This window comes from Larimichthys crocea, chromosome XXII, assembly GCF_000972845.2.
Source record: "Larimichthys crocea isolate SSNF chromosome XXII, L_crocea_2.0, whole genome shotgun sequence".
NCBI lineage: Eukaryota > Metazoa > Chordata > Actinopteri > Sciaenidae > Larimichthys > Larimichthys crocea.
In genome coordinates, this window is record NC_040032.1 from 17,487,050 (window position 1) to 17,513,170 (window position 26,121).

Genomic DNA, 26,121 nt, shown 5'->3' on the forward strand with positions numbered 1-26,121 from the left:
TAAATGTCTTCAGTGTTACAATAATAATGATAATAATAAACCATAAAACAAACCACAATAACAATTAACTAATAGCTATAAATCTGCATAAAAAGAGGGAATAAAACATAAATAGAATAAACTAAAGTAAACTATTAAAAAATTATATAAAAGATGAGACCCTGATCCCTCAGTCAGGTCAGTCCACAGACTCAGAGCCCTGACTGCAAAGGCTCTGTCACCTTTGTGTACATATCTGGACCAAGGAACTAGACGCATCAAGAACTCAAGGAGAAAGTTGGGACATATGGCACTAAATCATCTGCTAAATAACTTGGCCTGAGGCCCTTTCAGGGCTTCATAAGCAATCAATAAAATCTAAAAATCATGTGTTATGTGATCATGTGTCTTTGTCTGAGTCAAAATCCTGGCAGCAGAGTTATGAATGAGCTGGGGATGTTGCCAGAAAGCAAAGAAGTGGGTGAGTGAGTAGGTGTGTGCAAACTTTTTGATAGTTTTGGATTTCCTAAATCATTCATTGGAGGTAAATTCCCAAACAGATCTAAATCCAAAGAGTACAATATGGGAAGTCACCCAACATTCAAAGGAATTTAAAGGAACTGGGGAATATACTGTTATCATATTGAAAATTAAACAAAAACTGTGTTGATCAAAGCTTTTATGTATTGATTGGTGAATCTCAAAATAAATATAGTTGTAAATGTGTGCAGTACCAGTCAATTAATCTGTCTATTTATCCAACTACTGAGCCACTGATGCTCTTTAATAATGCTGCATTAAACAATAAAAGGACAGAGAAACCTCTTTTGAATACTCTGGTGTTTTGATTTATTCAATTTATAGTTTACATTGCAGCATTTAGATGTTGTAAACTTAAGTTATGTATCATTATCATTTTTGGCCTCACTAAAACAGTCGACAGAGTAAAAGGCATGTGTATTATCTGAGGATGGGATTTATTTGATGCAACAGTGTCACTGACCACACCTGACCTGTTATACCAGTTCACACTCTCAGAACAAACCCTGAGTGTTAAAGATACTTTATTAAACATTTGAAAGTTTAGTTTTATGATCACAGCAGCTGTCAAATGTTAAAACACAAAGTAGTTTTATTCTTTATACAACAACACTTCTGTAAAAGTTTATTTTTTAAATCATTTGATTGTTTTAGTCTGGGGGATTTCTATACGTTTATTTTTATTTTTAACAGTGAAAAGTTAAAATGAGCATCTTGTTTAATGCTAACACTTTTTAATGATGATATAATGACTTATTTCTCAGTCAGTCAAGTCTGTTTTTTAAGTTAAAAGCTGACAGGAGCTCACATTAGGTTCAGGGTGGCCAGTTATGACAAAGAAATCTTCATCTCATAGTGGTGTCAAGGAAAGTTACACACTGAAACTTGACTCCCACCAGGGAGTGTAAGGAAATGATGAGATCTTTTGTGAAAATTCCTCTGAGATAAAGCAATTAGTTTCAAAATATCTGAAAGTCTAGTTAAAATCCCTCTCAATAGAAACACTAAACAGCCGGTAGTTTCAACGTACCTCTCTGTGGTTTGTGGCAGTTTCACTTTTGCATATCAGAGTTGGGTGCTTGGCAGCAGGAAAGTCACTTCTGTTGCAGTTTTGCACAGTTGAGGCCACAGGTTGTCAGTGTTAGTGTTCAGCTGGGTTCAAAGTTCTTCTGTCCGCAACAATTAACTTATATAGTATAATAAAAATACTACACCAATACTATATATTAGTAACCCTGAAAAATAGTGTACTTTAGTGCCTTTGACAGTTTATTACTTTGTGATTGCAGTAACAGTTACTATAACCAAGTGATTTATGATTCAATGAATTCAGTTCACGTACATCATGATATTTTGTCCTGATAGATACAATATTGTAGTTTATGTAAATGTAAAAATGTATTTCCCAAATGTGTTTATTCTCTTGCTGTGAAAGAGCAACTGGCAAATATGTATCAGGCTTTCTATTATGTTATAATTTTAAATCTTAATTGTGATTAATATCTAATTAATAGACAAAAATGTGTTTTGGGACAGAAAAAAGGTTGTATTAAACTGTTATGTAATAGTTTTAAATAATGTGATTGTTCAGCATATCTTTCAGGCAGAGTTCAGGCATATGGCTTCAAATCAACTTTTTCCACCACTGTCCCAGTTCGCCCTGAAATACAGTTAGTTGGTAGTCATTTGTTTTTGTTTTTTTAAAGATAGGTCTACCTTCCATAACTAAATTTCTATTTCCATCTTTGGGATGGTGTGACATGCTTACTTAGTTAAAGTCCTTCAAGTCCCCAGTTGGTTGATAAAGGAATCCTACAAGGATCAATATTAGGCCCCTTGCTACTTACTCTGTCTATGACAATGTTGATTTCTAAGCTGACGATGTCATCCTTGTATGAGGCTACAGTCTGCTCCCTGACCTCCAGACCTCTTTCAATATTTCAAAGCTAAAATAAATAATGGATTTCACCAGAGCAAGAACCTTTGATGTTCCTATTTGAATCAATATTTTGTTGAACACCCCACTCAAAAAGTACAAATTCACACTGTTACGGTATAATTCTTATACTGTCTACACTGGAGTGGCAACCTCCGTGGATGTGAAGTGGAGCCAATACAATGTTCAAGTGCCAAAAACAGCAGTTCCTCAAACGAATCAATCTCTGTAAGCCCCCATGTTAAAACTTTACAGCCTGGTACTAAAAACTGTTTTTAGTTGAATGACACCAGCTCACAGGATAGGTTAGGTTCCTTTAACTTCAACTGGTGAATGGCAGTACAAACTGCAATTACAGACACTCATTACTCCAAGGGACTTAAAAGTTCTAATGTTTTTTTTGATTATATGTAATATAATATGTATACATGCATGTATAACAAAGGTTTGGTTGTTAACATGATGCTGACATTATTAATGAATAAATGTACAAAAAGGACACTTCTAAAATGAATCCAGTGGGCCCTTTCTGTACTTTACATAAAAAAATAAGAATTTGAGATTATTTAATTGGCTGATAAACTGTGGGTGAGTGGGTGAGTATCAGTTCAACAAGTTGTTGTACCGTCATACTGTGTGGTCAGTAGAAGGGGAATAGATGAATAAGGAGAAGGGCTTCCCTCAATTTTGTAGTCTCCTCCCCCCATAGATTCCCTTCCTTACGATACATAAATTCCCTTGTGACGTGCACAATTCTCACTCTATTTTCAGTGTCAATCATTTGTGGTTTCATGCATCCTGCAGTTTTGTTTTGTATTTCCTTCCCATTTTTACTTCTTTAATGAAGGATGAGGATTTGATGCTCGAATGAAGCCCAGTTCTCCAATTCAGATTATGGTAAATGAAGTATGTTTTGATCACATGGTTATGAAATGGTTCCTTTTACTCTAAATATATTCATATGTAGGAATTAACTTATGACATATAACTATGCTGTGACTTTAAAAGCCTAAAACATACAAACAATGATGCTGAGACAGTTCACAGTAGGAAAAGCACAAGTGTAAATAATATCAATTAGCTGAAATCCTTATTTCTAATATTAGTGGTGATCTGTGCTTTTTATTTAAATATCTGACATTATAAAAGGACTATTAATCAATATTTTATTGGCGACATTAAGTCAATAAAACATTCAAAACTTTAAATTGCTCCTGCTGATTAATAAAGGGGTAACACATAGTAAAAATTGAGTTTATTATTTTGTTTAGTTTAGTTAATTATTATTTAGTTTATTACAGCTTGGTAACAAAATGGTAATAGTGGGGTTAAAGTTTAATCCTAAAGAGGTAACAGTTCAGTAATAAGTAGTAGTTTTGCATTTCGCAGCTCTGACTTGTGGTTATTACACAGAAACTACCGCAACTCCAACAATTAAACATTTAATTTGTATATTGTCACCTTGAAACAAACAGGAAAGATGAATTTCAGCATTATAATATGGTAATTACCAAAGAAATTTGAAGGTATAATGCTGATGGTGGCATCAACCAATTGCCTTGTTAATATTTATTAACCACAGCTGTCAGTTTTTTTTTTTACTACCCTAGAAACTGCTGTGCTGCAATGCTGTGACATACACACATACATAAATGCAGCTTTTTCCCCCTCAAGATAGAATGATGTTGTTTGCTTGAAAGCACTGAAACAACCAGGACATTTTGGTGTGCAAAACAACAAAAGCGAACAAAAGCCAGCTGCACAAAGTGTAGTTGCGACAACAACACATTTCTGACCTGACTCGTGCAGTTGACCTGCTATAAACAAAGCAGGCTTTCTATTTAGTTTGGATCGCTTTTATAAAAGAAAGGGTACGGGTGTTCTAGGATGCCGGCCAAGCTGGCCAAGACTCTTCAGCTTTATTGCACAGCTTCATACTGAAGAGTTTTAGTGTTAGTTCACTGTTCAATTGTTCATACAGTATTCTACGGCTGTGAATATGCAACATGAATACGCATCTGTGAATTTACTTTGTTTGTTTTTGTTTTTAAAAACAATTAATTACAACATTCTATGGCTATGAATAACGGACCATTGGTATAGACGTTGCGTTTTGTGACTTTTTAGATTAATAAAATATTCCTCAAATCAAAAATGTGACAAAGAAATATTAATTTCTCTAGTAAGCAGCCGTGTAATAAGCATGATAATGTACCGTGAGCAGGTCATTGCTGCGAAAATAAACGAGGACAGCGTAACGCAAGACTCAGGAGTTTCTTTTTGAATTCCGTTTCCAATAAACTCGATTAAGTTGATTTTAAAGTCCCCTTGTGGTGTATGTAGGGAATCTTCAAGGGGTTTTAGGGACCTGCACCTATGTACAAGTTACAACTAACTTAGAGTAAGGAGGAAGTATTTTGTGGAGCCTAGGGGAACCTGATATGTGGGTCCCCTGTCATTATGGAACAGAAAGTCGTCGGCTAAAGAAAGTTTCAGTTTCTGACAGACACAGGCTACATCAGACTTGTGTTGTAGATACCTTTTAACCATCATTGTACGTGAGCCTCGATTATCCCCCATAATCATCCCTATTTTGGATGATAAACATCGCTTGAAAACAATTGAAGGCAGTTGCATAATCTCAAAAGAATAAGATAAGATAGATTTAGGCCTATTAGGTCACCACCAGCTGAGACAGGGGCGAATTTGTTTAGACAGCTTGATGTTTGAAGTCTTTGTGCAACACTGTGTTCACAAGCTGTCCTATTCTGTCTTCATCCCTATAAAAGCAGCAGTAACCTCACTGAAAGACAGATGCGCTTTGAGTTGTTTTTGCCATCTCAAGCTTTATTTTGTGACTCTCTCCTTGGACCAGGACAATGTACGCAGCCGTTACTCTCTTCCTCTTCATGTGCTTGACTGCCACTACCCATGCAGATCACCATCAGCCGTGTCGTAAGACTTTGCAGTTCAATCATTTTGATTCTTTTTGTGTTAGGTAGCTAAATAAAAGTTTAAAATAAGTCTAATGTTTAATATTTTGTCATCAACGTGTGCAAGATCCATCTAACTAATTGTTGTCTTTCAGATTCACCCAACATGACAGGAACCATGTCTGTGGTGAGTTTATTTCATCACTTTCAAATAGACTTTCAAACCCAATAAACCTCAACAATCTTTTGGTACTTTTTATAGTATTTTGAAACATAGTGCTAAACATTATCTCTTTCCCTCTGAATGTGTCTTTCCCTCTGAATGTGTATGTTGTTGAATGAAATCAGATGAACCTCAAGGGTGAAGCGAAAGGATATGGCGCATTCACTTATGATTCGATGGGCAAGAAACTACGGTTCATATCAAACGAGAGCTTTGCCACAAACTCATCAGTAGACGTGGATCTGCTGATGCTTTTTGATGAGGTAACTGATTTCTTTCTTTTAAAAAGAAATCACTTTTCACTTGATGTTGTTTTGCACCCTGAAATGTATCACTCTATTTACATCTGACAGGGGCTATTCTACGAGATCGACAGCAAAAACCAGAGCTGTGAGAAAAAACAATTGCAATGCACCCTGAACCCTCTGGATATTCCTGATGATGCAAAGTTTCATGCTACAGTACAGCCTGGGAATCCATCCATCGAAGGGGAGGGATTAAAAGTCAATATGTGGACGGGATCAATGCCAGAGGTGAAAGGTGAGAGAGATGCTACGTGTCTTTTTTGTTGTATACTTGTGGGGACATTTATTATGAAGTCTGTAAAGGTTATCCAGGTCATCTTTCTTTAAGAAGCTTCTTGGATGAGAGGCGAAACGTCTTCACGGATCTACAACCAAGTCCAGTTGCCCCAGATTTAATCTTGTGACTTCAGTGTTTTCCGTCTTTCTCTTTTTCAGGCGGGTACAGCATGTTTGTAACCATGGGATGTCTGCCCATGACCTCATTTTACTTCTTTGAGTCCACGTCATTCGTAATCAGGTTGGTGATTCTTTTTTTATTTTTTAATGCTTACAGCAATAATGCAGCTTTTGTAGTATTTGTTGGTGGCACAGGCTCTAATAAATGTCTGTCATTTTCTCACAGCAACATGGACATTGAACTGGAGATCAAGGATCCAGATCTCCTTGTGGTGCCTTCCTTTTGTGTGGGGCAGGCTTTGGTGGAGACACCTGAAGGGACAATAAATAGTTTCCTCAATGAGTTCATGTAGATGAAACCCAGCAGAAAATCAAACCCCTATCCAAGTGTGGCCTGCCAGAACTTTAGACTTTTCTCTCCTTTTCACGTGTGACTCGAGTTTATCGCGTCGCACTGCACTACATCACATCTGTTTCCATCACATCTCCCCCTCCCCCTTATGAAGATATGGCTTTGAATGGATCATACTGTATACATACATTTTGATATAAAGGAAAGAGATGTGACATGGATTATAGAATTAGTCATAATTACTAACAGTTGGTGGCTTTTCAAGTTGGTACTGCTTACAAAAACCTGTAAGATATGATTAATGGAACAATAAAATGTCAAAGCTGTCAAAGGTGTGAAGAAATTTTTTTATTAAGTGTTTTGACAAAATATTTCAGAGTTGTAAGACCAGATGAATCCTCTAAGGGGCCGTGGGGCAGAGGTATAGATTTGGGACCCAAGTGACTTTTTACTCTCTGTGCAGTCTGTACCTTTATTAATTATTACAAATACCAAAATTTACATATTAGTAATTGTTTTATGATACTGGGTTAAAATAATAGTTAAAATATAATTGAAAAAATAATCTGGTCTGAAGGCTAGTCTGTGATGTTTGATATGCTCCAGGCAGTCATGATAGCATGCTACAAACACTACAACTCATTTTCTTTAGGGATATAAAACGGTTTATAATATATTCATAGATAGATAGATAGATAGATAGATAGATAGATAGATAGATAGATAGATAGATAGATAGATAGATAGATAGATAGATAGATAGATAGATAGATATGAAATTGGTTGAGCAGGTAACAGCACGTAATCTCAGAGTGAGTCAGTCACCTCGAAACAGCAGAAACGATTAGTCAGCCTAGTTTCACTTGAAGACACAGATCTCTGTCTAATACACTTTTTTTTAAAACAGTGAATCATCTTAATTCATAGGTCATTAGGTAGTTAAAATGTCTCACAGAGACATGCAGATGAGTTTCATACATGGATTCAATTATTAATTTAATTAATCATATATCTTTGCCATAACTTGTTAATAACGTTTATATTCCCTGCATTAAACTACATGCTAAGAGCGCATCTAGGGAGTATCTAGTAAGTATCTCAGATGTGTGTTTTGTAGTCCATCTTCTGGACTTTGTAGTTTTACCACAGATCCCATCAATAACATTCGCCGTCGCATAATGACGTGGTGTAAATGTAAGAGCAGTCGTCTTCTCCTGACTCCTCATCAATTCTCCTTCACACCTTTCCTTGACCTCGTGACGTTTTCTATCGAGGTCAAGGAAAAGTGGTTAGGAAAGGACTTAGGAGCTGATTTCTTTACTACTCGACCTATGAGTGCACTGAGTCAGCTGAGATAGGCTCCAGCCCCACAGTGACCCTGACGAGGATAAGCAATTACAGATAACGGATTGATGTATGTTGGCCCTTTAAAGCTGTGTCCCAGATTTTTGTCAACTCTTTTTTTTCAAAAACATAATTTAATCAGGCATAAAAACACTTCAGGTATATCCTAAGGACCCTTGTCTCACTACCTGCACAGTGAGAATAAATCATTTATATTTAATGTCAGTAACATCACCTGTATAATATCTGTAAATTATAAATTATTTATGTAAATATCAACACTACACTTGTGCTGTTTATTTATTATTTCATTTTATCCCTGCACACACACACACACACACACACATAATAATATTAATATTATATTATATATATTACACACACACACACACCTTTTTTATTTACATAGTTTTTGTTCTTTTTATGTTTATGTCTATGTTTTACCTGTGAAGTCCTCTGTTCTGTTTTTTAACTGTACCTATGTCTATATATGTTTGATGTTTGTACTACGAGAGCAAAGTGAAACCGGGCTCAAATCCCTCGTGTGTGCACACATACCTGTCTAATTAAAGTCATTCTCATTCTTCTGATTAAAGTGATTCTTGGACGTTTGAGACCACGTGTGTCTGTTTTTTTGTCTGTTTTGGCCAAAGAAAACAAAAAAAGAATGATCTGAAGGCTGGTCACACACTGACATATATAAAGATGATTTAAAGATATTTTATTTTATGGCCTTTTCAAGCTTTATTAGATAGAAACAGCTGAATGTAGGAAGACAGAGATGGGGAATAACATGCAGCAGAGGGCCGCAGGTCGGATTCAAACCCTGGGCTGCTGCTGCAGCAAAGACTGAGCCTTCGTGCATGGGGATGGATGCTCTACCCACTGAGCTAACACCCATATAAAGATAATTTATATAAATATATATGCTATTATTATTATTATTTACAGTCCTTGGTCACACACAGGACATGCTCTGACCCCTCGTCGCTGCAGTTCACGGTGCCGCCGACAGGTGGTGTGTGTGCGCTGCGTGCATAACATCGAAAATAACACTGTGCCTTGCTATGTTAGCCACCGAGGAGCTTCCTAACGCTAGATAGCGAATAAAACGACTTATTCCGAGGTTTTGGAAAATGACAGTCTGTGCGGGGAATTAACGAAAACATCCCTTTCTCTTTGCAAAGCCCGGCGGCGTTTGGATTATTTGGTTTGAGCCCGTCTTTGATTTAAAAACGAGGTAAGTTGTAAAATGGCGGATAGCTAACATCCAGCTCGGGCTTGTCATTGATGTTGCTCCACTCGGCAGCTCTCCAAGCTACTTGACATCACTTTAAACACGACGCACCGGTGTCAAAGCACACTTTAAATCAGTATTGACTCGAGTAATGACGGCGACTTCGTCTGTTGAAGCGTTAAAGCGCCGAGCGGCGTCGTTAGCTCGGCTCACAGCTAAAAAGATTAGCACGAAGCTAACAACAAATCTGACGCTGGGAGATGAATAAAAACCCTGAAATGAAACTCGACGCTGACGCTCGTACAAAAACAGTCGAGGTGGATGTCTGAAAGTGGCTAACAGATCAACAGCTCCACTGACGGATCACACATCGGGAGGATTAGCTCGCGTTTAGCCGGAGAGGAGGAGATGTGAGCGGATATAGGAGTCAGCAGCTCGGGCAACATCTGCACTCACGTTTGTAGTTCGGAAGTAACAACTGCGCCTGTCAGGAGGATTTACACACCGACTTTGTTTCTTTAAAAGATTCAAATCAAGTCAGGCAGTTTGTTTACTGTCAGGGCGACACGAGGCAAACACCTGTTTTAGAGATTATTGGCTACGTTACTTGTCAAAAAAGAGTAACGAGCAGTTTACGCTGCTTCCGTTTATGGTGTCGTGTTTACAGAGAAGGTGTATCCTGCATGTCTGAGTGTTGTTAATCCAGAGGTTAGATTATTTTAACACTTCATGTGAACTCTGTGTCTGCAGACATACAGTGGAAAGTAGTGCAACCTGAACATGACACACACACACAGTACAGGGGGAGGTTTTTAAAGGTCCAGTGCTGGGAAGTGAAATCAAAACCTGCAGTTCCTCAAATGTCCACTTGAGTCTGGCTGCAGAGCTCTGCAGGATATAATGATCTAAGCTGCATTCACACAGGATCAGGGATCATTGCTGCAACTGTAGCAGGGTTCTCCGGTGTTGGCGGGGTCGGTGTGTATACCTGCTGAATGTGACCACTGTGAAACAATCAGGAAATAACTTTGTATTTGTCGAGGCAGGCGCTTGCTCTGTTATTCAGGGTTCCCAAGGGTGCTTGAATTCCTTGAAAATGCTTGAATTTCAATTCAGTGTTTTCAAGGTTGTGAAAATAATTGAATTTTTTGTGAAGTGCTTGAAAATGCTTGAAATTTGTGTGATGTCTATCTCAATAAACCAAGAGAAAACAAAAATGTTTCCTAAGCGGCTACGCGCTTGATCCGATGCCTTTATATGCAGAACTCAGTTATCATACTCGCTTGGTGTTCTGCCGAGAAATAACAGTAGACTACTATCGACACCTGTTGGTGGTTGCCACGCATTGCACTGCGTTGCTACGTCTTTGCCTCACGAGCAAGAGGAGCAGGACGACGTCCAACAGGCTGAGCTGTGCGAAGCATGGCAACAAGTCCGATGCCAGGTGGATGTCAATTCAACGACCATTGGACCATTGAAATAATGCTAATTAGACCCATATTATTATGCCATACAGTGGCACCGCTGCGCTTTCCATGACCATCATGGCAAACACAACTAGTAGGCTACCTATTTAAAGGAGCTGGAAAAATGGAAAAACTGGTGCTTGAAGGTGCTTGAAAACTGCTTGAATTTGTTCATGAAAAAGGTGTGGGAACCCTGGTTATTGTTTCACAAATCAAATTAAACTCCTTCGTGTCACTATTTGCTGCGTTAAACTGCGAGTTGGATTCAGATTTAGAAGCTGGTACATGAAATAAACAAAGTCAGAACACACACACGCAGGTAGATTATCAAGAGTTTAGTCCGTGAATCCACCTGGATTGTCTCTGCTTCAGAGACATTTCGGGCTGTCTGTGGAGATTTGACCGATCTGAGTCTGTCTGGTTGATTTGCGGAGCGTGACATTGCGGCTCAGTTTTTCCCAAAAGTTGGATCTGGGAATCAACTTCTTTTTTGTGGCAACCCCTGCGTTGCAGACTGCCGGTGCAGAAACACACGACCCTCCACTGAAATGAACTGAAAAACCTCCCGGAGCGCATGAATCCGCGCTAAGCTATGAAATGCACCGGTCATGTCTATTAAGTCTTAAAAAATAAACACACATTTTGACCTTAAACGAGCTGCAGCAAATACCTTTTTCTTTTTTTTTGGCTTTTACAAACATAATATCTCTGCATGGTCATGATCATCGTGGAATATAAACAGGTTTCATATCACTGCTCTGTTTGAGCTTTGCATTTTCAGGGCCTCATGCTCTTCCTGACACTAGAAACCCGTCAGTCTCCATAAGTCCCCATGTTCAAATGTCCAACTTCACAGCAGAAATAAACATGTTTACAGCCTGGTACAAAAAACAGTTTTGGTCTCTATAGCTAATTTGAATTTTTTAATTTTTTTTTCAAATCATATTAGGGCTTAAAGTTATGCATAATTAACAGCGTGGCTGCTTGATTGACAGGTAGGCGCCATTACAGATTAGAAACACCCAGGCGTCATTCAGCCCGCCTCAGATCCACCCATGACTCACGGCTTTGCCGGTTTTTCGATTAGCCAGGAGGTGGAAAAAGCAGCACACCTAACATGCCGGTGGCCAGTGCTGCATATTTTCGTCTTCAGAAACCTACTGGTGACATCACTCAGGCTCTGTCCATTATTTATGCTGGAACACATCACACATGCCTCAGTATGGTAAAGTTTTAGAGGTCCAGTGTTTGTGTATACTCGCCTAAAAATAAGGATCTTTTTATTGATGTTACTTTAAAATCAGATGATAAATCATGTTTGAACAGGAGCTCAGAACAGATCAATTAAACACCGGCTCTAGATGTTTTACCACTACCGTTTCTCCTTCACGGATGACTTGCAGCATCTGTCAATATAAAAGTTTCTTCCTAAGGCAATAACAACAAAGAGTCGTTGTGTATGTTGCCCATTAACGAAAACAGTACCAGTATATCCAAATGTGCAGTTTGGGTGTCACAAATAAAAGCTTGTAATTATCTGCATATTTAGTGACAGAATGAGGAGTTTTGAGTTCTCAGTGTTGTGGACGTGACTGAGGGAAGAACCTGCACGATGTGTGATTAAAGCAGTGCTGAAGGCTATAATGATTATTTTGACAGTTGAGATTAATCAGTTAATTGTTTGTTTTGTTATTTTGTTTGGCCACTTGTCTAAAACATAGAAAAGCAGCAAATCTTTAAAACCAGCTGATGAGGTGTTCGTCATGTTTTCCAGGTGCAGCTGAGAAGATACCTTCTTGCTTGGGGGAGTCCAGAGCCGTTAGAAGCCACCTACTCCAGCAGATCCAGAAAATGTTAAAGAAATGATAGCAGCGCAGGACTTGCACACAGAGTTTCAATTCCCTCAGTAAGCAGTGCATCACATAAATGTGTTTTCTTATTAAACATGTCTTGAAGTGTTGTTGCTGCTTCGTGCTTTTATTGACGTGTTGTTCGTGTGTTGTTCACACAGAGAGACAGAGTCTCAGTTGTCTTCAGATACTGACCTTGAGGATCCCGATGGCAAAAATGCAAAGACCGGAAAAGGCCTGGTATGTTTTTCCCACCTTATATCTTCATTTATTTAGTTTCCATACCTGTTTAACCAGGAGAGGCCTGAGCCAATCCCAACATGCACCATTCCCAGTCCAGTAGAAGCAGTGTGATATATGCAGCAGCACCACTGTCTGCATCAAAGCAATAACACGCTTCATCTTTCATTTTAACATCTTTCTACCCAACAGGCAGCCAGGAGAGGGAAGAAGGCGCTTGGAGACAAGGCCAAAGGTGGGGGAGCAGGGAGGGTCCCCGGCCTTGGCCGGGTGAACGGCCATCATCAGGAGAACGGGATGGAGAACATGACCCTGTTCGAGGTGGTTAAAGTGGGGAAGAGCGCCACACAGGTGGGTACACACTAGTGTGGTGAAGAGCTGGTGTCTTGTTTTGTAGTTTCTCACCGAAATGGTCGTGTTTTAATTTCCAGTCTGTTGTTGATGATTGGATCGAGGCGTACAAACATGACCGGGATGTCGCTCTCTTGGACTTAATCAACTTCTTCATTCAGTGTTCTGGCTGCAAAGGTGAGTATCTGACGTGATGTGTCTGAACATGTAGCAGGTCGGGTGCGTTAAAGTGACTTTAACTTTCCTTTCACACAGGCGCTGTGAGCGGAGAAATGTTCAGAAACATGCAGAACTCCGAAATCATCCGGAAAATGACAGAGGAGTTTGATGAGGTGATGCATGTCGAAGAATCTGTGCAGTTTTTAGACATTAAAGGGGAATTAACACCATCAAACAATCTTGATCATCTCTGCTATCATCTAACAGGACAGCGGTGACTATCCATTAACTATGTCAGGACCACAGTGGAAGAAATTCAGGATAAGCTTCTCTGACTTCATCGCAGTCCTGGTGCGTCAGTGTCAGTACAGCATCATCTACGACGAGTATATGATGGACATGGTCATCTCACTGCTCACCGGCCTGTCTGACTCACAAGTCAGGGCATTCAGACACACAAGCACATTAGCAGGTCAGTTATAACGAGTATTTCTACATCCATTCTGCTCTTATTGTCAGACGTGTCTCTGAAGTATGTCGTCTTCGACAGCCATGAAGTTGATGACGGCCCTGGTGAACGTGGCTCTGAATCTGAGCATCAATATGGACAACACGCAGAGACAGTACGAGGCGGAGAGGAACAAGGTCGTTGCAAAAAGGGCCAACGATCGGTTGGAGCTCCTGTTACAGAAGCGTAAAGAGGTGAGGAGAAAAATAAGTTGTCCAACACAACAAAGGCTTTTGAAATGTAATCGATGTTTCTCGAATATTGCGCAGAAATTTGTATTTTTACGATCACTGTGTTAAATATGGACAGTACATATCATTATGCAACACAAGCAGCCAGCTAATGTTACTAGTCCAACAGAAAGAAGCCCAGCTCGGCATCTGTCTTTCAGCCATTTATTTCCCAAAGCTCTCGCCAACGACTAAAAGTCAGTCCCAGATTTACTCTCGCCTGGCTGTGCCTTGCTCGGTCACTCTCTTTTTCTCTTCTTAGCTTCCTATGTCACCATCGTACATTTTTTTTAGTCTTTTTTTATGTCTTTTTATCTAGATAGTGACAGCCAGAGAAAAACAGGAAACAGAGCAACAAGAGATGAGGATGACATGTAGGAAAGAGAGCTGCGGGTTGGAATCAGACCAGGCCACTGCAGTAAGGGTCAGATTTGGTCAGCCCTCGTATAAGGAGCACACCAGAGCAAAGTATTTTAAAAGATTTAGTTCTTCAGCAGGAACCTATGGATTCTCAAGACTGCAAATCAGAAAAGCTCTCCCTGCAAAACCTCTTTTTTTTTTAAGTTTTAAGTTTAATTTTTAGTTTTTGGGTTTGTGGAAGAAGGGAATTAAATTCTTGGCTGCTTCTTCTTTTTTTGCTGTTTTAATGCAAATAATTTAAAAAGTATCTGTTTGTGTTTGACTTTCAGCTTCAAGAAAATCAAGATGAGATTGAAAACATGATGAACGCAATTTTCAAAGGAGTGTTTGTTCACAGATACCGGTATGTGAAACTTTGATGGACTTAAACACACTGTGTGTTGACTGAGCTGCCTCTGATCAGGCTCGAGTCTTGATTAATCACAACAAACAGGGACCTCTGTCTGTTTATTTCTTAGCCTTCTGGCGCCCTCTAGTGTGAAATTAATGTCAATACCACAATGAGTATATATGAATGTAGTTTTAAACAGCTCAGTTGTGTTATGTTTAATCAATTATCTCGTCTGCCAGTGATGCTATTGCTGAAATCCGAGCTATTTGTATTGAGGAGATCGGAGTGTGGATGAAGCTGTACAGTGACGCCTTCCTCAACGACAGTTACCTGAAGTATGTCGGCTGGACGATGCATGACAAGGTGAGCTAACAGGCAGCATCTGTGTTTAGGAAAAACTGATGAAAATGTCCCAATTAAGACCAACTTCTAATCTCAGTTTCAACTCTTACACCAGCCCTCTTTGTATTAAATATATTTTTTGTCTATTTCAGAGGGTTTAGGGGATCTTTAGGGGGAGACAGCAGGTCAGCAGTATAAACCACACAGAAGTGATACACATCATCTGAAAGCAGATGCTGCTCATCACTGTCATAAATCTATAATAATTCAAATTCAAATATTGAAAGTTCAGAGCATATAAGAGCTTAGCACATTACGATTGAAGCATATGATGGATATTCTCATGCTCTGCTGTGTCTCATAAGTTGTTGCAGCAGGAAACCATTTGTTACACATATTTGGTGCAAAATCTTAACATTTTTTGACCACTTGAAAATGAATAAAAATGTCATTTGGTATCAAAAACTGTGATTGAATGGCGAGCATTTCTCTTCGTATTGTCAATATTTCTATTCATTGTGGCTCTAGCAAGGTGAGGTGCGGCTGAAGTGCCTGACAGCTCTGCAGGGTTTGTTCTACAGCAGAGAGCTCGGCGCACGACTGGAGCTCTTCACAAGTCGCTTCAAGGTGAGCCACTTCAGTACAAGCTCGCACACTTGATATGACAGCTAATGTTGTAGAGAGCTGTATCTGAAACATACGTTTGCTCTCATTGACAGGACCGCATTGTGTCTATGACTCTGGACAAGGAATATGATGTTGCAGTGCAAGCCATTAAACTACTGACACTTGTCTTACAGTGAGTCGCCTCTCCTCCTCATGAATGGCATCATTCTGCATTTGAACTTGTTTCACGAAGCCTTATTATAAAAACACTACAGACATCATTCATATTAAAGTTGACATGATAATCAAACTCTCGCTACAGTTTTAGATTTACTCTATTTCGGCACACCATAGAGACATTCCCTTAATTTCAGTGTAATATTTCTATATTTTGTTAGATGTTTCTCAACTAAATACTCATTTTTGTCAGTCACAAATTCATCAAACCGGCCTTGACCTCTAAGATTATATGCGTTTCGTCCAACAGGAGTAGTGATGAGGTCCTGACAGCAGAGGACTGTGAGAGTGTATATCATCTGGTTTACTCCGCACATCGACCCATCGCTGTGTCAGCAGGAGAGTTTCTGTTCAAGAAGTGAGTATTTTTATGACATCTTTTGAAACTTATCTCATTAAGTCAATATCTTTATGTGAGGTCAGGTCACCGGATTGATGTGTCAGAAGAAGACGGTTGTAGTCAGCTTGGGTTTGCAGTGCAAAGTCAAGAACACAACAGGTAGAGGATCAGAGTTTAGTCCTTGAATACTCCTGGATAGTCTCAACTTCAGGGGACATTTCTGACTGACTGTGGAGGGTTTGCCTGATTTGATCGTCTGATTGGCGGCTGGAGCATAATGTTGGCCTGCGTTTTGGTTTTTGGTGGACACCACTACTCCCATTCAAATGAACGAACAAACCTGCGTTGTCGCTGCAGCACCAGATCCTGAATAAATGATTGTACCCTAAAGAAACTGCAGGCAAAGCGGTTGTTTATCTGCCTCCAGCTGACATTTTTAACAACCGTTTATATCGTGCTTGTGATTGAAGGCTCTTCAGCCATCAAGGTCCTGAGGACGAGGGATTACCCAGGAGGGGCAGGCAGAGCCTCAATGGCAGCCTTATCAAGACTACTGTCTTCTTCTTCCTGGAGAGCGAGGTAACCAGAACTTTGTATCTCACTTCTGGATATTAACAACCTCATTAACTGTGCTCATTGTAATAAAAATGTCCATCTTTTGATGTTTCACAGCTCCACGAACATGGGGCCTACTTGGTGGATAGCTTGTGGGAGTGTGCGTCCGAGTTGTTGAAGGACTGGGAGACGATGATCAGCCTGCTGCTGGATGAACCCATCCCAGGAGAGGAGGGTGAGGGTCCAGATTTCCAGCTCCAGTATGAGGAAAATGAACCTTTGTGCATTGTCGGTAACTTTCTGCGCCTGGGATCTATTTTTAGCCCTGAATGATCGGCAGGAGACGGCTCTGGTTGAAATCATGCTGTGTGCCATTCGGCAGGCGTGCGAATGCCACCCTCCAGTAGGCAGAGGCACAGGGAAGCGGGTGAGTGTCTGGTTGTCATGCTCGACATAGAGATGATTAACTGAATGATTTCATGTCATTAACGTGGTCGGGTTTTTGTGTGTGGAAAAGGTCCTGACTGCAAAGGAGAAGAAAACACAGCTGGATGATCGGACACGGATCACAGAGATGTTTGCAGTGGCGTTGCCTCTGTTACTGGCCAAGGTGATTTTTGCATCACAGCCAGCAGCTGTCAGAGTTAAATTGTGTGTTTAACTCCTAACCTGCTTCTCTTTTCTTGTCGTAGTACTGCGTTGATATTGATAAGGTGACCAACTTGCTACAAATACCAAAGTACTTTGATCTCGACATCTACACAACTGGCCGGTTAGAAAAGGTTTGTTAATTTTTATGTTTGGTTCAAGATCATGCAGTAAGTCACATGCAGTGTCACAGTGTTGTGTGTTTTCCATCTCCTCATTAAGCATTTGGATGCCTTGTTGCGGCAAATTTGGGAGGTCCAGGATAAGCACACAGACACTGAGGTCCTGGAAGCCTGCTCTACCACCTACCACTATTTCTGCAACGAGGAGTTCACCATCTACAACCGCGTGGACATTGCCCGCTCCCAGCTTCTCGACGAGCTCGTGGACAAGTTCAATAGACTCCTCGAGGACTTCCTGCAAGAGGTGGGTGGTGTAAGATTTGTCTCCATGTGGATTGTTTGAAAGCATTGAGTGGGTGTCCAGGATTTCACGGGTCTGATACCTTTTGTTACTCTTGTTTGTCAGGGTGAAGAACCAGATGAAGATGACGTCTACCAGGTTCTGTCAACCCTCAAGAAGATCAGCGCTTTCCACAAGTAAAGCAGTTTGTGCTAATGATTTCAGTAGACAGTTAAACTGTTTGACTTTTAAGTCTTGAGTTTTGGCTTTCTTTTATCAGGGAAAATGTGAACCATGACATTTGCGTGAATTCTGTTATTATGCATTCACATATCGTTTGTGTCCTTTTTGCTTCCAGTGCACACGACCTCTCTAAGTGGGATCTTTTCACCAGCAACTACAGGCTACTCAACACCGGTCTGCAGAACGGGGATATGCCTGAGCAGGTATTGGAGCGGACAGGGAGCTGAAAAAAGAAGATTAATAATTACATGGAGCATTACAGTCTTTAAACTTTAAGATCCGTTCATAGCCTGACTGAAACTGAAACTGACTTTTGATTTAAGGAAGCATTGTCTTCTGTGTGTACAGTAAAAATATGCAAGCAGTAAGTTTGAAGTAGGAGAGAAATAGGATCACTGACCTGCTGAATTTATAAGCAAACTTACAGTAATAGGGAACTACAATGTGGGTAAATATCCGCGTCACCTGATTTCTTTGAATAGTTTGTATTATAATTGCTTCAAAATCTCTTCAACTGCAATGAATAAATCAAATGGAAAATAAATGAAAAAATCTGGTGTGAGCGGCTGCGCAGGCGTGTAAAAAGGTTTAAATAAATACACAAACTTTGTGAAACATTACAGCTCATCTGATCTGCTCACCTCCTTCCCTACAGATTGTGATTCATGCGATGCAGTGCACACATTACATCATCCTTTGGCACCTAGCGAAGGTTTCAGACAGCAGTTCATTAAAGGTATTTATATATTCACCATGATGTATTTTCTTTTTGGGGATAATTGACTAAATAAATGTGTGTGTGTGTATATAGTTAAATATTTCCATGCATACATTTATCAAATAGAACATTTGGCTGTTTTCTCCACTCTGTTACATGTTTGCTGTCATGACTTCCTGTGTTTTATCTCACTTTTTTTGCCTGTTGACTGAGCGTGTGCTTCTTTCAGGGTGATATGGCGACATTGAGAAAGCAAATGAGAGCTTTCTGCTTAATGTGTCAGCGTTACCTAAACAGCATCAACACGGCAGTTAAAGAGCAGGTGGGATTGCGCTGATAGGACTTCTGTCTCTGACTTTTCTTCAGTACCAGTGAATGCTTTGGTTTGATCAGTTACTTTTATAAATGCTGAAGTGTTGTGTTCATTCCAGGCCTTCACCATACTATGTGATCTGCTATTGATCTTCAGTCACCAAATTATGTCTTCAGGACGGGAACAACTGGAGCCTTTGGTCTATGCGCCAGACTCTTCTTTGCAGGCAGAGCTGCTCAACTTCATCCTGGATCAGGTGTTCATTGATCAGGATGATGACAGCAACAGCACAGGTCAGAGTCGAGCACCGTTGTGTTAATGAAGCAAACTAACATGAAAAAGGATGCTGTTAATGCTAGGGGTGATTTTTGTTCAATTATTTTGTATTTTCCAGACGGACAGCCAGACGATGAAGCCAGTAAAATCGAGGCTCTGCACAAGCGAAGAAACCTTCTATCTGCCTATTGCAAATTGATCATTTACAATGTTGTGGAAATGAACACCGGAGCAGATATATTTAAACAGTACATGAGGGTAGGTTCAAACCCATTTTTTAAAAATCAGTTATGAGGAATTCCTCCTGGCCTGCTCCTCTTTCTGACAATATTCCTTCTCTTTCTCCTCAGTATTACAACGACTATGGCGATATCATCAAAGAAACAATGAGTAAAACGAGACAAATCGACAAAGTGCAATGCGCAAAGACGCTTGTATTGAGCCTGCAAACGGTAAGATTCTTTGCCGAGGTGTAGACGACATACTTACAAATGTATGTAGTCAAGGACTCTGAGGCACCTCTGAAGAAAACCTATAATTGTGTTTTTTTTTTTCTCTCGCAGTTATTCAATGAGATGTTGTCTGATCTCGGCTTCAACATCGACCGCTCATCGTCCGCGTTCTGTGGCATAAAAGAGCTCGCCCGACGTTTCTCGTTGACGTTTGGCTTGGATCAGATGAAGACCAGGGAGGCTATCGCCATGCTACATAAGTAAGTAACCAGATTTTGACAGCTCTGCATGCGACGGCGTCTTACAATGGCACGGGTGTTTTAATAAGCAAAGCTTCTCCTACATTATTTCTCTATGTATTTGTTTTAGGGATGGAATTGAGTTCGCTTTTAAGGAACCTAGTCCCCATGGAGAAGGGAGTCCACCTCTCAATCTCGCCTTTTTGGACATCCTGAGCGAATTCTCCAGCAAACTAATTCGGCAGGACAAGAGAACAGTGTAAGTTTGAGCCGTGGTTTGTGGTGATTGTGGAGTCTGGTAGGAAGTTCTGCAAAAGTTCCTAACTGCGACTGTTCTGACGCTTCTACAGTCACATGTATCTGGAGCGATTCATGACGTTCCAGATGGCCCTGCAGCGAGAGGACTGCTGGCTGCCCCTCATCTCGTACAGGAACTCCCTGCAGGTCGGAGGGGACGACGACACCATGTCTGTCATCAGCGGGATCAGCAGTCGAGGATCCACCGTCAGGAGTAAGAAGTCCAAGCCAGCTGCTGCTAGCAAAAGGAAACTGCCTGAAGGTGTGCTTTATTGTTACGTTCAAGATGTTTCTATATAAAATGTGCCACCTGTCTTACATTTAAAGACAATGAATGCAGATTTCTGGCTCTTCATTCACTTTGTTTTGTAGCAGAGGAGAATAGCTGCAGCAGCACTGATGCAGTCTGGATGAACCGTGAGCAGAACGTGCAGACGCCAGTGATGATGCATTCGCCCCACCTCACCTCTACCGTACTAAGGGATCCAAAGAAGATGAGGCCAGAGGAAAGCTTCGCGGCCGCATACACTATGCCAACAGAGCAGCATCCCCATCAGCCTGTAACTCCCCAGCAGCAGACACACCATCACCACCAGGCTGCCATCGATTACAAGTACAAAGATTTTTCAGCTCCTTTACTTGGAAATCAGTATTTACAAATGTTTCTGTCTGTGGGCATTGGGCATTGTCATGTTAAATACTGAACACCGTCCCACAGCACGGAGGTTACTTGGATGTTGACACAGAGGCAACAAGCCGAAGCCCGCCAGCAGCAAGAGCGGGTTAGCATGCACTACGCCAAGATGAGGAACCACATGCAGCAAGCAATGTGAGATGGCACTTCTCTTCAGAGTATATTAAATGAGTTTGATATACGACATGTGGAAAATCTGAGTGTCTGTGTGTCGTCCTCAGTCGCCGAGGCTCTGGACTCATGGAGGATGACGAGGAGCCAATAGTGGAGGATGTGATGATGTCATCAGAGGACCGCTTGGAGGACATGAATGAGGGCATGGATTTTGACACAATGGACATTGATCTGGTAATTTAAACTTTAGAGGCCATGTAAAGTTGTGAGCACAAAGCTGACATGACAAACTTGTTAGCAAACATTTATTTATTACTATTTACACATTATTTTTCAGCCGGCATCAAAGAATCGCAGAGAAAGAACTGAACTAAAGCCGGACTTCTTTGATCCGTCTTCCATCATGGACGATTCGGTAAGGATTTCCTTTTTCTTATAATACCATTACCTAATTTCTTTTTTTTTTTTATATGTAAATGTGATATTTATTTAAGGATAATTCATCTGTTATTCATACAGTCGGTCATCACAGCACCAAACACCATCATTTGATTATCAAATACGCTCCTGCTGTTGGCTTTAAAGGTGGCTCTGAAACATTTAAAACTGTCTCAAGGAGGACAGGAGTGATCACCATGCATAGATGTCATCTTTTATTATATTATTATATTCTAGTTTTGTTTTATTTATTAATTAGTGTGTCTTTGTTGTACTACTGCAGTGTTTCTTAAACTTTTTATACCAGATACCACCTCAAAAGTATCAGGCTCTCCAAGCATCGCGATCATGACGTACGTTAAAATACAGCAGCGTAGACTGATCATATTCAGCTATGGAGAGTTTATGCAGGTGGCAGGTTTATTCCTAATAAGTCCTGAATGTGATCAGCTCAAGAATCAGAGCTAATTTGGTGGAAGAGCAGAAAAACTCCTGACCTGCACTTTTCTCTCTGATATTTCCTGTTTCATTTTATCTCTGCCTGCTTTTTAGCTCATAACTAATTGTGGATATATTTGCACTGTATGTGCAAGAACGTGACTATCAGCAGGCTGATATTGAAACAAAATATTACACAAAGTGCTTATTTACATTTACATTACATTACAACTGTCTCAGTGTCTTTTAATTCAAAGTGTTTCGGTATTTTGATGGTATAATTTATTACTAAAATGGTTTCTTGATATGATGATACGGCCGACATAAAGTGGATAAAAAATCCCACTCACCATTAGGCTGAATTAGATTGTGGGTTTCTAAACTACTTTCTTGTGCGTCTTCAGGTTCTCAACGTTCCGATGTTCTAAAACAATTTGGATGCATCGCGGAGATCCTCAGAGGACACAACGGACGACTGTTCTGTGGAAATCAGAAATGGACTACTATAAATAATTTGTGAGACACCAACGTTTGCCTCTTGAACACTTTGTTAAAAATTTAGAGGGAGAGCTTAAATTTTGATTTTATTCTGATATTTTCACACACCAAACTTTTGTCACGCTGCGGCAGAAAAGTTTCTCGCTTCCGTTCAGTTAATCTAAACCTGATCAGGCAGCGTTATGGACGTGATGTGGCAGGTGTGGTGAGGTGACAATAACAGACTGAAGTTCAAATTGTTCATATATACCTTTAATCTTTTTCATTCAGTAGACAAAAATTGTCTGTTGTAAATACATAGTGGCCAATATAAGGGAGAGGTGAACACAACTTCATGAACACCAGCAGATAGAAGTATAATAGCTCTGCAGTCTATCTTTATGAAGCTTGTTCAGTTGTTGTTGAACACTATAATGACACTGCACTTTGTCGCAGAGGTGTTAATTCATTCTATGGTAATTTTACAGCCATATTTTAGAAGTTATCATGGGCACCGATCAACGCCTCCGCGACGCAATCAAAACATAAACTGGACACCGTAAGCTTCATGAAGACAGCGTTTAGAGTCACAGGCCAAAAATATATAGGCACCCCTGAATTTCTGTCACATAATTCTTCACTTCTACCAAAAAAAATGTTGCAATTACAAATACTTTGGTATTCTCATGTTTATTTATTTTGTTTGTAATGGAATGACATAAAAAAGATCTAAGATGACATGATGGAAATGGTTTAAGACAAAGTGCTAGAGAGTTCTGAAGTGCCCAGCAATGATCTAAATCCCACAGAGCGCCTGTGGATCTCAAAACAGCGTTTAGGAGATGGAGGCCATCAAATCTGAAAGATCTGGTGTAAGAAACTCAGTGACGGTTACAGGAAGATCAGTTATTTTTCCAAAAGGTGTACCAAATATGAATAATTTTGTCCAGTTCAATGCAAACAAAAGAAATAAACACGAGCATACCAAAGAAATCTTTGAGAGAAGTGGTGCTTTATGTGACAGAAGTTCAGGGGTGCCCTAGATATTTTTGGCTTTGACTGTATTTATTGCTGTTCTATTGAATTGGACTGCATAACATTGTGAAGGTGTCAGTGATGTTGCGTTCGCCTGCTGTACTTTGAAACTGTAGACTCTGGCATGGCATGTAGCCATATATAAAAACACGTACACGGTAAAGTATAATGTGAACTGGCCTTGCCACAAACGATATACGACATTCTCAGATTTCTTTGTGATGGTATTTTTTAGAAATGTATGTGTTCTGCTTTTATACCTTATAGATGACTTTTGATTTATAGATATTTTGTAATGACAATCAAATGTAAATTAATGGTTTCTAATCATTGTTATTTCACATAGATGCTGAAATAATCCTTTTTAAATGAAAAATGATTATGTTACTATAGATATGGCCAGATTTGTATTTTCTTTTCATCTCTCTATAACGAATGGGTGCAAAAGTAATGCTCAAATGTCGCAATTTGACAAATTGATGGCTGCATCTAAAAATTATTTTTGAATACTGGGAGCATTCACATTCTCACACATAAAATTTTAAACATGTAATCTCTCCTATATCCTATTTTTCTCCACTGTATAGTATCTAATAATATCTAATAATACAGACATGCCATAATTGTGATCTTTAGACGAAAAAAAATGGTTGAGAAATGTACGGAAGCCCGAAGGGTTATATATTTAGACATTTCCTCTGTTTTCTTGTGATAATGAGTTCATTTCATTTATTTTCTTATGAGTAAGTTATTTATGTCTTAATGTCAAAATAACAAATGTTGTTTGATAATGCGTTAAAGGACAATGTTGCAATTGCAATGATTTAATATTCGAGACTATCATTTTGTTTATCTCAAGATCTCAAATTAGTTATGTTTACATCTCTGGAAAAAAAAAAGTTTTGTTTTCTTGAGATCTCGAGAAAATTATTCTATTACCTCAGGATAACAACGTTTGTTATTTCTAGGTAATGACGAATAACTTGAGGTCTTGAGTAAACAAATTAAATCAACTTGTCATCCTGAGAAAACAGAGGAAAAAAATGTACGAACACATGACCGCTCAGGGCTTCTGTAGAAAGGTGTGTGTTGTCTGTTTTGTTTTTTCAGTTTGCAAGTGTGCGGAGGATTTTCTTTAAAATGCCAATTTATTTGATGTACAACTGTTGCGTGTATAAGAGTTATCGAATTATTCTGAATTACAAAGTTTTAGACTTCTTTAGTCGACTATTATAGTTATCAGATTTGTATATTATACAATTACAGATGTGTAATATATTGTGACTCGGTGCTCATTTTATATTTGCTATAGTTTTTCTGTTTGCTTGAAATTTTAGGGTAACGTTAAAGAAATAGAATGTAACTATTTGAAGTTAACCTACTAATTTGCAAGTATACATACAGTATATTGTTTAGTTTGCCTCTAAATGGATTGTTGCTATACTTCCTTACCTCTGTGTGTGTTGGCCTGGTTGGCGGATTAAGACTTTATGGGAAAATGGTGTATTCATATTGTAGTTAGAAAACAAATCCCTAATTTTCACTATAAACTGGAGAAACAGATCACATGGCTTTTAAACATTACCATAAACATACTAACTATTCATCTTAGGCAGATGAGAAAAATACATCTTAGGATTGCCTGTAAAGTCACATAAATCATTTTGGATCTTTTTTTCTTCTTCTGTTTTTGCATTGAACTGCTGAAAAATGTGCATACATCTGTATGTTTACACATATTTAAATATTTGTGTATATTAAAAATTTGTGTTTTTATTCTATTTTAAGTGCCTATTGCATCCTTTTTTGGTTTGTATTTATGTCTAGAAGATTTATGAACTGGATAGATAGATAGATAGATAGATAGATAGATAGATAGATAGATACTTTATTGATTCCAAGGGAAATTCAGGCATCCAGTAGCAGCACCAACACAGTAAACATACATTAAAGGTCCAGAGTTTAAGATTTAGGAGTATTTACAATATTCATTAGTGTATAATAACCTGTAAAAATAATAATTGTGTTTAGGTTGTCTTAAAATGAGCCCTCTATATCTACAGTGAGAGCGGGTCCTCTTCCACGGTGTCTGCCATATTGAACCGCCATTTTTCTACAGTAGCCTAAACAGACAAACCAAACACTGATCCAGATATGAGATGAGTTCTTACTACATGCTTTGAAATAGAAGGTGAGGCGTGGGAGAGTACTTTAAGTACTTTGATTTAAATCAAACCTGTTACTGTGTTATAGGTTAATTTTAATGTATGTTCAATGTATGTCTGCATCTATTTTGAATGTTATATTTTTACATATAGAAAACTATACATAAAGTAAAAATTGACATTATTTGTTTTATGGAAATAAGAAATATATTCTAATATTTGTGTGTGTGTGTGTGTGTGGTATATATATATGTATATATATATACTGTATGTTATTATGTATATATATATT

General features: G+C 39.2%; 2 protein-coding genes across 3 annotated transcripts; both read left to right on the plus strand.

Annotated features, from left to right (window-relative positions):
- The first annotated feature begins 5,259 nt into the window (after positions 1–5,259).
- Positions 5,260–6,991, plus strand: epd (ependymin). The gene is made up of 6 exons (XM_010731798.3): positions 5,260–5,410; positions 5,544–5,575; positions 5,737–5,874; positions 5,965–6,151; positions 6,352–6,433; positions 6,539–6,991. Exons 1-6 carry the CDS (start codon positions 5,335–5,337, stop codon positions 6,663–6,665), a joined length of 642 nt encoding a protein of 213 aa, XP_010730100.1. The 5' UTR covers positions 5,260–5,334; the 3' UTR covers positions 6,666–6,991.
- A 2,004-nt stretch (positions 6,992–8,995) lies between these two features.
- stag2a (STAG2 cohesin complex component a) lies at positions 8,996–25,379 on the plus strand. Of its 2 annotated transcripts, none has more exons than XM_010731799.3 (34): positions 8,996–9,248; positions 12,486–12,617; positions 12,723–12,801; positions 12,994–13,152; positions 13,233–13,329; positions 13,408–13,484; positions 13,579–13,783; positions 13,862–14,013; positions 14,739–14,812; positions 15,040–15,163; positions 15,671–15,769; positions 15,862–15,941; positions 16,236–16,343; positions 16,796–16,904; positions 16,998–17,115; positions 17,204–17,307; positions 17,398–17,490; positions 17,573–17,662; positions 17,751–17,954; positions 18,057–18,127; positions 18,289–18,376; positions 18,829–18,909; positions 19,121–19,213; positions 19,323–19,497; positions 19,599–19,738; positions 19,831–19,932; positions 20,044–20,192; positions 20,302–20,430; positions 20,522–20,730; positions 20,841–21,081; positions 21,187–21,297; positions 21,384–21,510; positions 21,614–21,691; positions 22,557–25,379. In XM_010731799.3, the coding sequence occupies exons 2-34, from the start codon at positions 12,574–12,576 to the stop codon at positions 22,578–22,580; spliced, it is 3,834 nt and encodes a 1,277-aa protein (XP_010730101.1). In that variant the 5' UTR covers positions 8,996–9,248; positions 12,486–12,573; the 3' UTR covers positions 22,581–25,379. The 2 variants fall into 2 exon arrangements, with proteins under 2 accessions (XP_010730101.1, XP_019132018.1); XM_019276473.2 differs by having other exon boundaries at positions 20,844–21,081.
- The last annotated feature ends 742 nt before the right edge of the window (positions 25,380–26,121 follow it).